The 10913-nt window shown below is 43.5% G+C and overlaps 1 protein-coding gene across 2 annotated transcripts in view; it reads right to left on the bottom strand.

The window, feature by feature from the left end:
• Positions 1 to 4545: 4545 nt before the first annotated feature.
• The window catches only part of LOC101063089 (coxsackievirus and adenovirus receptor homolog), a 46265-nt gene continuing 39897 nt past the window's right edge, over positions 4546 to 10913 (bottom strand). Inside the window, exons 1-7 of one of the 2 annotated variants that reach the window (XM_003975173.3) lie at positions 8314 to 8605; positions 7010 to 7170; positions 6510 to 6711; positions 6184 to 6336; positions 5988 to 6110; positions 5705 to 5843; positions 4546 to 5629 (exon numbers count right to left, since the gene is read on the bottom strand). In XM_003975173.3, coding sequence (XP_003975222.3) covers positions 5392 to 5629; positions 5705 to 5843; positions 5988 to 6110; positions 6184 to 6336; positions 6510 to 6711; positions 7010 to 7170; positions 8314 to 8476 — 1179 coding nt within the window. In that variant the 5' untranslated portion in view covers positions 8477 to 8605 and the 3' untranslated portion in view covers positions 4546 to 5391. Of the gene's footprint in view, positions 5630 to 5704; positions 5844 to 5987; positions 6111 to 6183; positions 6337 to 6509; positions 6712 to 7009; positions 7171 to 8313; positions 8606 to 10913 lie in introns of those variants that run through there. The other variant, XM_011615936.2, reaches the window with a different exon arrangement.

The following is a 10913-nucleotide window of genomic DNA, read 5'->3' as shown; positions in this document are numbered from 1 at the left end:
ATTGCCTGTTCTCCACAAATCAGCGATACCTAAGTGGCTTATGACACTGGACTGAAATTTAAACTTAATATGGAGGAAGAAAAACACCATTTTTGCATTAAATTATTTTTTGTTTGAACTTGGCACTCGCGTGCACGAACACTAAAGTGACAAAACTCCCAGTCTTCAGTGAACACTTTTTTTTTTGAAGGATCCCTGCTGAAATTTAGCAAAAACGATCATTGAATGGATTTTATGGAGTTCTGTTTCCACACCAGTCCCGGCCACAATGGCTCTCGGTGACCTCTGACCTGTAATGGAGGTGTGAAGATAAAGGATCTGTAGCATTTGGTGAGATTACCTGTTGAAATGAGTCAGAACCGCGGGCTCTGCTTCACAGACGTCCTCACTAGTGCATCAAAGAAGTAAATACAAATCAGAACATTATGTTTCAGTTCAGGTGGAACAATTATTCATATCCGGTTTTGCCGCTGTGTTTCACACGTTTGTGTGAGTGTGTCAAACAGAAACACACAGGAAAAAGCTGGTCGTTTTAGAATATTGATGCAAACTCTTTTGTTTAATTATTAACTTTATGTGACTTCTTAGTACTGGTGAAGTGGTTTCTTTTAGAATTTATATTTTTAAAATGAAATGTATATTGGAAATAAACTATGATTGAACGGTGATTTTGTGTTTAGTTTCATTCAGCTTTGAGTCAGAGCTAAGAAATTTCAAACAAATCCAACAGTTCAAGTGGTTTATTGTAATTAAATTAGATCCTGGCCTTAAACTTTGAATTAGTTCTTGGAATTACGGATCCACCTCAACGCCCCAAGAAACAAAATATCCAACCGTAAATACTGATATGTTGAGACAACTAAAATAAACACTGAATCTATATTTGATACACTCCACTTTCATTAACCAACATTCCACATCCCATCGACTCATCCGTACGTAAACAAACTACAGCATGAAAGCGGCGGTCATGAACGCACCATAAACTGTTTTGTAGCTCCCCCTAGTGGCGATGCCGTCACACTGCCGCTGTCAGGGATATTTATTTTCGGTCCGCTTGATCATTACAGACATTTATAACGGCTGGACTGCTGTTATTTGCAGGTTAGGATTGCTTTTTTCATATTTGGTTGGAATTTGTTCCTATATTCGCTGCATTCACTCTGAAGCTGGTGGGAGTGAGGATGCGTTGATGGCGACCTCTGAAAACATGCTCTGCTTGATTAAAATGAAGCTTTGCTGTAGATAGCGACAGGAAATGAAAACCGTGACAGGCAGTGAATGTCGTCTAAATAAATCACCATCGCAAGAGTGCGTGCCAAGGAAAACTGCATCTAATGTGACTCAAGCAACTAAAAGGAAAAACATGTCAGCAGAAATACGCGATAAGAGTTTGGTTCAAATTATTAATGTCCGTCTGTCTAATCAGGGGGCATTGCCTCAGTCAATTAGCAGGCAAACAGCGATCAGAATATTTTAAAATGACTTGAAGAACTCCTGGCATCTATCATTTAAAGTCAGAGCGGACTTGTGGTGGTTCTTACCGCTAGAGGGCACACAAGAGCTGTTGACTCCTGGAGGCCTTTCTGTTTCTTTTCAACCCTGAGAAACTAAAAAAGTTCCTCACAACTCCACGACTGAAGGTAAGATGAATCGGTGGAGCTTTAATGACATGTTCAGGTGGCCAGAGAGACACATGTTTGAAAGAAAATGAAGTGAATTCACACAAAAGCGCACATAAACTTAATGTGACCTTTAGATGCCAACTTTGTCTGGGAAAGCCTGGACGCACTCGGGGTGGACGCTCCGATTTCACGCTGGATCTGTCAGAGGCGGTTCGGATAAAGCTGCAGAGCCTTTTGAAGCAACTGTAAGAAGAACCAGAAGAAAAATATCAAATGGTGTTTTGGGTTGGTCTGTAAGAAACAACACCCCCAAAAAATACCCACAAAGAGAAATCTTACAATGGTCACTCACCACTTTAATCCATGTCAAGCTCCATTGGCGGGCGATGGATCTACCTGTCGGTCAAACGTCTGCTTGAAGGATGCAGGCGTATCCACAGTCGTACGTGTTTGACCTCTCAGGACACCGATGAGGAACGTTCAGTAAAGCTGATTGTGTCTGTCAGCCAGGGGAGGTGACCCCTCCGATGAAGGTATACACACATCTATTTACACCAGTAAACAGACACATGGGCAATTCCCTTTCTTCCTTAGCCAGGCTGGACAACTTTTCAATATTTTCCCTTATTTGGTTGGAATTTCAGTGGTTTCCATTGTGATTTGAGACCAATATATTAAACAATCTTCCCTCCTTTTAGTTGTGTTTGTCTGACAACCAAACAACAGATTAAATGAACCAAAGATTATAAGATGTGTTCTGATGGAGCCGGCAATCATACACAGACTAGACATAATTGCCCTAACTGGGCCCTAACTGGGCAATTTTGTCAGAGAGATTTGCCTATCAGATGGTAAGATGGCTTCCTAGAGGATAAAATGGGTGTTTTCATACAAGTACACCGAGGTTCAGGATTCTGGAAAGCGCCTTGAAACAATTTTGATTGTATAAGACGCTATATAAATAAAGATTGATTTGATTTGATTTGATTCAGTGATTACGGCTCAGACAAGAGAGTCTGAAAAGACTTTCTGTGATTTGCTCCTTTGCGTTTGGAAGTGAGAGAGGCTCTCTAAGTGCACGTGTCTGAAGTGGAAGATATGACCCCTGCTGTTGAAATTCCAAACAATGAACACAATACGCAGCCTATAGAGGCTTTACAGCATATGTGCCCCATGCATGTCACATCTAAAAGCGTGTGGACATATTTCGTCTAGAGTCCAGGTCCTGCCACTCTCCTATTGGGGTGCGAGTGGCACTAATGTTACTAATGCTACTATTGTACAACATTCCTTTTTCAAGGACCAGCTTTGTATTCTGACAAATATGGTAACCAAATCGCTTCAGCACCTTCAAACATGAGGCAGAGGCTGTTGAACATCTGCTACATAAACCAATGTGTCGTAAAATAGTACGTAACCCCAACAATTTTAAAGGGAAGACACTGTGCTTCTTATTAGACGAGCACGCTGCCATAAACATCCGGCAAGATGAGTCAGTGTGTTAAAATACTGTCTTTGTTTTTTAGGTTCTACCAAGTTTGAAGTCCTGCTTTGCACATTTGGACCTAATTGGGTGCAGAGGTCAAACCAGTGTGATCACATGACCACAGTAAAGCTGTGAAGAATATCAGAAACTAAAATGGTCATTATACAAGAGAATACTATGAAGTTAGGAGCAAACTGTGGAATTCTAAACCTTCTCTCTTTCGTGAAATATGAAGATTAGTGCAACAGTTAGTGTGTGTGTGTGTGTGTGTGTGTGTGTGTGTGTGTGTGCGTGTGTGTGTGTGTGTGTGTTCATCCAGATGAATAGATGCAAAAAACAAGAGTTAAGTCAATAGTTGGTAATATTTGAAACAGTATTAACATTTAAATTTGAATACGTTTTGGAACATAAAAGCTAAAAAAACTCTTAATCTATTCCTTCCTTGAAAAACTGCACAAGCGTAGCTGCCACCCAGGAGGAGGTTCCACTAAAGCGGGCCAACAAAGCAGTGATGGGGCCCTCGGCTATTGTTCACGGTGATCAGCTCGACTTTCCACACTGGAGTTCTGTTCTCCATGAATTATGTCAATTCTTCAAGGGACACATTGGGATATAACGAGTCCCTGCAGATCCGGAACGTTTGGGTGCACGGCCAGATCTCCTGTCAGTGTTGGTCCGTGGGCGTGTAGTCAAGAATGGGTTCAACAAAATCATGTCTTAATTCCAAAATCCTCAAAACCATGAGGTAAACTCTGCTTTTACCCCTAGGAGTTCATGAATATGGAACAACATGCTCATCATCTTCTGAATTCCCTTTTTCCTCCAATGACAGCTGCATAATTTCAGTTCTCTTTCAGCCATTGTTTCAAGCTTAATACGAGGCTGACAGCTTCAGTGTCGGCACAGCAGCAATTTGGGATTTTTAAAAAAGGATTGTTTGCAAACGTCTCTGTGTTTAATGATGATGATTCAGAGGGCCGCATGCGAACAGCTTTCATTCACTAATTGGCCTCCTGGCTTTTACGTCAACATATCCACTTCAAAAAGATCCCAGAACCTCATATGTTTGTAGTTAAGCTGTGATATCACCTGGTTTGCAGCAGGTCTTCCAGTAAATCCAACCTTTGCTGCTCCAGTTTGGCTAAGAGAAATAGAACTTGAGATAATAGCAAGACTTAAAATGACCTCTTAGATGGTAAAGAGCAGTGTGCTTTTCAGTTTGAGCCAGGCCTCGACAGCTTGACTTTAGAATCAAAGGCCATTTGTTTTATATTCAGGTGCAGCACCTCCCTCGAGTGGTTAAGATTCAGCTGAGCGCATTTGACATCACTTATTGGGATGGAGTTTATGCTGACTTTAACCAAGTCCTTAAGTGGCTTTATGTGAAGGTTCATGTATGCATAGTTAAATATCCATATACAGGTGGATCTCCAATGCAGTCTGTGCATGATGGACACTTTTATTACAGTAGGTATAAATCTTCAAGTGCTTGTTAGCAGAAACAGTTAATCAGTTAATCACATGGCCCCGAGTCAATGAGCAGGACAATGGTGGTTGGTTCCAGACACGCTGGTCTAAGGATTTCAGAAACTTCCGATCGACTGAGATTTACAGAGAAGTGTCCAAAAAAGAGAAAATATCCAGTGAGATCGACTTGTTGACGTGAGTGGTCAGAGGAGAATGTGCAGCGTGGTTCCAGATGATTCACATGGTTTGATATGGCTCATTGAGAAGTGAATGATTGTCCGTTAGCTCTCAGTACATGCACACACATGCACGTTTGCGTGGAGGAAGTCGGCACTTAAAAAATATTTGAAGGAAAATGCGAATTCCTGCCGACATCGGAGTGACGATGTCGCGTTGACGGATGCAGGTACAACTTTTGAAGATGCGAGAGAGAGGAACGTTTTGCCCAAACATTAACGCCAAAACGTGTAAAAACGCTCTAATAACGTAGAAATATTTAACTATCATCTTCAAGATTAAGAAGTATTTAAATTTGATGGCAGACTTATACCGAGACATTGGAAAACTCACTTTAATGCCCATTTTAAATACAAAAAAATGGAGAGGAAAAAAAGAAAGTATAGCTTATGTTTCATAGAATGTGTATTAAAAACTGGGAGTTGCTGCTGCAGTGCATTTAAATGTAAACCAACACTCCAGTTCTATGTTGCGTGCTCCTCTTGTTCTTTTAAAAGTCTGTTATTTACATACTTCATTCTTCTGAAGGCTGAGGCGAACTGGCTCAAAGGTTCTGTTGGGTTGCTCAGAGTGGCTCTACACCGGGTACCCGTACTTATGGTCGTAGTTGAGGCGAGTCAGGGTGCTGTTGCTGGGCTGCGGCGTGCCGTTGCTGTCCCCCGTGTAGATGACGTTACGAGCTGACTCTCTGACGCCGGGTTTCAGATTCTGCACTGAGCTGTAATACACGCCAGCGTGGGTCCGGTATCCCAGAACCGACCTCAGACTGGAATGGCGGCTGGAAGGCCTGCTCTCTGGCGCCTTGGTGTCCTCCCTGAAACGACACGTGGAGCCTCATCACTCGCCAGCAGAGGCAGGCCTCACCTGTGCGTTGACCTCGCTGGAGTACCTGATCTCATTCGCCACCTCCTTCTCGTAGCGACGCTTCCGACAGCAGCAGCAGAGGAGCCAGAGGAGGAGCAGGAGGAGGAGCAACAGCAGGATCGCACCAATCACTGCCCCCACGATGACGCCAACTTTGTTGGTCGCTGCAAGACCAGACGCCAGAAACGGCGATCAGTTAATCAGCCGTCACCGAGGAAGGGTATTCCCTAAATCTCCCGAGGCCGACACGCCAGAGGGCGTAGATATTTGAAGGTGACAGAATCGGGAGCGAAATGAGACAGACTTACGGTTGTATGCGTGCAGCGCGTATTTGCACTGCGCGCTGCCAACAGAATTTCTGGCCTCACATGCGTAGTTTCCAATGTTGGCCTCTGTGTGGTTGTTCATCAGGAGCTCGCCGCTCTCGGTGTCTAAAGGACAGGACACGGGTCAAGCGGATTTTCTCCACTGGCCAATCAGAAACGAGTCGGTTTCCTTTGTTACTTTGGGTGGCGGTGGGCGGCATCGAGCCTCCGCTCTCTCGACTCCACGTGTAGCTGATGGGAATGGTACCTTCAGATGATTTACAGCGGAGGGAGACCGGGCCACCTTTCTCCTCCGGTCCTTCTACCCAACACTTGGGTGTGGAGGGGGGAACTGTTGGAAGGAGCATCTGTTGGTTCTGTCATTGTTTCAGTGTTAAACTGCATCCAAGAGAGACAATCAGAGACGCGGCCTCTGAAGAAGGCGTGTTCATCACCCGACTCGGTGCAAGTCAGGAATGAGACAGGAAGAACCAGTTCAATTTCAAAAGAGGAAGTCTTCCTCACCCAGCACCACCAGAGTCACTTTCCTCATGTCAACACCTGGCGCCTTCTTGACCTTGCACTGGTAGGTGGCGGTGTCCGAGCCCCTCAGATCGGACACGGAGATGGAGGCGTCGCCCTGCGTGGGGTTTCCCGTGAAGGTGAACCTGGCCGAGACTCCGGGGTCACCGTACTGATGCATCTTACCCCCAGTGTAGGACAAGACCTGAAAGGCAAGGACCGACTGAAGCAGGTTTTTCCAGTATTGGAGCTGAAAGGTCCCGCCCTGTCCCCACCCCACCCTGAATACATCAGTGCAAGTTTCTGCAGGGTGGGGCTGCTCAGGCAGCGCCCTAATTTCACGGAGACGCCTGCTTCAAGAAACCTTCAGCTGTTCAACTCCCCAAAATAAAGAAAGCGCACTTATATATTCAACTTCTATGAGGCTTTGGTCAATCTATGCAGCCCCCCCTCCCACCCTCCAGGGTAAAAATACTGGCCGGGGTTCCTTCTATTAGTCCTACCAGTTGGTCTCTCTGGGTCATGTCTGGGTTCAGGCTGGACCACTCGATGTCCAGCTCTCCAGTGTCCTGAGTGCCCGGCGTGTAGATGCAGCCCAGCTTGACAGTCTCTCCGAGGGCCTTCTGAACGGTCTGGGGGCCCGGGGCCGACACCTCCATCGCCTCTGTTCACAGACATTTTGATAATCATCCGCTGGTGCCTTCTTAAATCACTTCATTCTTCTGACACATTACAAGGTTGGAATGTAATTCAGACGTTCATCCAAGAGACTTGGAGCAGAAAGAAATGTTAAAGTGGATGTAAAAAAAAATGCTGGAGGCTTGATTGAAGCGTAAATGCTAATGATTAGTAAATTGACAGGCAACAATTTCAAAGCAGGCTGAGTTCACAGATCTGGATTATGATTATTACACAAAGCAAAGCTAATTTCACGTCTGAGATCGGAAAGTCGACCTCTTAGTGGATGAATGGAATCAGCATCTGTCGGGCGGATTAAATGGCTTATTTAAGGCTTAATAAGAGGTTGCATGATTGCTGAAGTATCTAAACGAGTGAAGGAGAAGAACCCCAAGAGAACTGCTGAAGTACGCATGAAGTACACAAGTGTTCATTCATGAGAAGCAGAAACTGGCTGGCTGTGTGTGTGTGTGTGTGGGTGTGCGCGCGCGTGTGTGTGTATCTCACTTCTGTCAGAGCGACGCCCAGATATTCTGAATTTCAGCTACTTTACACAACAGATTAAATCTAAAACCGACGTTTCTCAGGAATTCTGCGAATCCCAGCAGCTCTCTGTGGAAACCTGATCCGGTTTCCTCGAGTATTCCATTTTCAAATCCAAATACTGGATTAAACTCAGGTTACCGTCAAAGTTTTACAGCCACAAAAAGTCTCGAGTAGTTTAAAAATGTAATGTTGAGAGCTTTCACTGCAAACAAACTTAATAAAACAGTTTTTCTGTGTTCCTTTTTACAGTTTATTCACATGTTCTCAATGTTCTGAGCTTCAGTTTGAGGCTGTTTGCCAGGAAGTTTATATTCGGCGTTGGAAGAGAGCGTAAAAGTTAATGTTTATAAACCTTTGAGGTGGGGAGCAAAGGTCGCGAGTTTCTTATCGCACCCTAACTAAACTCCATAAACATGAATAAGCACATTTACAATCACATTTATTCATTATTGATTCGGGTTGAATCTTTTTTTGAGGTTCTGCTTTTTCCTCCGGATTGAACTGGTCTGACTGGTATGTTCGAACTGGGAGAGGGTCCACAATGCGTCTCTCTGAACAACATTCCTGGGATGACAAACCTCACCTGTTCGGAGCGGCATCATCATCATCGTCCCCAACATCATCATCATCATCATCAGCGGCGACGGCATTCTCCTGGATTTACCCTGAAACAACAGTCGGATCCAAAACGGTTCCATTTCCCCACAGCTGACGTGAAGGTGGACAGCAAACAAGCAGCAGAACATCCGTCGGTGCCGTCCAGCTCCAAACTACAACAACAAGCTTCTGTGACGCAGTCCTGCCAGTCTTTCCTCTAAGTGCTTATTTTGTTGTCAGGTGAAACTGGCTCTCCGTGGCCACGCCCCCTACCTGTTTATAGTACAACTTTCAGCCACCTCCCACGGCAACCACCGTGCACACCTCTGGGAAGAACTACCGCAGTTGGGGAGCATCGGAATTGTTTGAATGCAGAATAAACACAATGTCGCTGCTGTTTGTTCTGGTTCGCTCACTTGGACAAAGGTGAATATTTACCTGCTCCCTCTGACAAGTAGGCTGCACCTGTCACTTCAAGAAAATACACGTCAAAACTTCCTGTGTGCTCACCTCTGATTGGCTGGAGTTCAGACCTCCGACTGTAGTTTACAACCTTTATGACTGCAGGTGAAACTTGATTTTTTTTTAAAAAAGGTTTTGGGTTTAATCAAAACAGAAACGTATTATTTTACAGTTTTATAAACTTTAATGAGCTTCTTCAGATGTTACATTTTCTATTTAGAGTCTGGAAAATCAACTTATTTTCGTTTGTGATGTTATCAGTGATAATTTAAGTGTTATTGTTTCATAACAGGTTATTTTTTCAAGCTCTTTAAACATCAGTGAATCTTCAGCCAGTTCAAGCTGCTCTTTTATTTAGCCTGACACACACCTGGGAAACACAAACACATGGAAACCCCCACACACTCGCAGAAACACAAACACACTGCAGACAATGAGTGTCTTGATTTACGTCTGACTTTCAGCATGGTGACTTCAGACTTCCACAGTTTCTTATGACGCCCTTTAAGGAGACCAATCAGGGCAACAAATGGGCAGAGCAGCAGGAATATCGTTCAGGTTCATGCTTCAATAGAGACAAAACCATCTGTGAGGCTTTAAATCGGATCAGACTGTTGCTAGATTCATCCAAGAGCGGTAGCCGTCACTGGCCACATCCACAAACCTCTTCTGCGCTGTAGAATCAGCTGACACACCGGTTCCTCGACGTGATTGTAAATCTTTCTGTTTGCTCGTTGGTGAAGGAATTTTTTTTCCATCAACGGAAACATGTGCGACACAAAAGACCTGTTAGCGGCCCCAGAAAACATCATTTCCAAAAATATATATTGTATTAGATATTTTCCTCTTATAGTTGTTAAAATGTCACTTTACTGCCTCCGATGTTGCATAGCAACGACAGTCGGCACTTGAATGTGAACAATACTTGAGTTAATGCTCAGAAATGAGCTCTGATGAGTGTAAATGCTGCCACACCTAATAAGCATTTCTGAGGGGAAAACTAGTTAACAGCTAGTTAACATTAAATTTGTCTTTTCCACACGCCCCCCCCAGAATTGATGTTTTTGCTTTGGACCAGCATATAAGAAATTCATGTAAAGTAATCACATATATCAACAGACATTAAGGATTCATGATATTTGCAAATACTTAAAAGACTGAAAACAGTAGACCAGTGAGAATATTCAAAGTGAGGTGGCAGCCTACTTTAGCTCTCAATCACCAAGTCACCTTTCACTATCCAGGTTGCCAGTTACCAGGAGTTTCTGCTGCGAAAGTTTCAAATCATACATGTCTTAGGGCACATAATCTGAAGGCCTCATTATAATTACCAACAACATAATGGCAAAGTCAGAAACGACATAAGTATTTGTATAGCAGTTGAATTTGAAAGACAGTGCAGTGGCCAAGGATTGTCAGCAGTAAATTATTCAAGGATGAAGCTTTGTGCAGGTGGAGACATCAAATTTCAAAGATTTTAGGTTCGAAGAACTCTGCCTAACGCATTTTGCAATTATTATTATTATTTTTTACCATTTAATTTAAACTAGTCTATAGGATAGTTTCACTTTTGTTTTAAATACTTGTATATGGATTTTGATGGTTAGGATCACTCGTAAAACCACACATTTTTGCATAATATAATATATATTCTGCCAACACAACCCCCCCCCCCCCCCCCCCCCCCCCCAAGGATTAAGTGGAAACAAAATATCCAATCGTAAATAATCATATGTAGAGCCAAAAACTGAAAACTTCGGACGTGAACGCACCATAAAGAAACTGCTTACTGTCTCCTCCTAACGGTGAAAAGGCTACATTGCAGCCATCAGGTGGCGGCGCTTTAACGTCACTCCTCTTAATCGGCTGGACAGCTATTAATTATCTTAATCTCCATTCATTTGTTTATTTATTCCATCATTTGGAGGTTATGATTGCTTGATCCAGCATTCACTGTTTTCTTTACATTTCATTAAATATGATTATTAGTGTTAGGGTCTTGCTGAAGATGGTGGAAGTGAGGATGCGCTGATGGCGACCTCTGAAACTTGTTTATAATGAAGAGTTGCTGTAAACATCGACGAGAAATGAGAACCTCGACGACGCTACGATCAAAGTAAAACT

Source organism: Takifugu rubripes, chromosome 21 (genome assembly GCF_901000725.2).
Source record: "Takifugu rubripes chromosome 21, fTakRub1.2, whole genome shotgun sequence".
In the NCBI taxonomy this organism is placed as follows: Eukaryota; Metazoa; Chordata; class Actinopteri; order Tetraodontiformes; family Tetraodontidae; genus Takifugu; species Takifugu rubripes.
The sequence above is the reverse complement of the archived record's forward strand: the minus strand, read 5'-3'. Positions and strand labels throughout refer to the sequence as shown.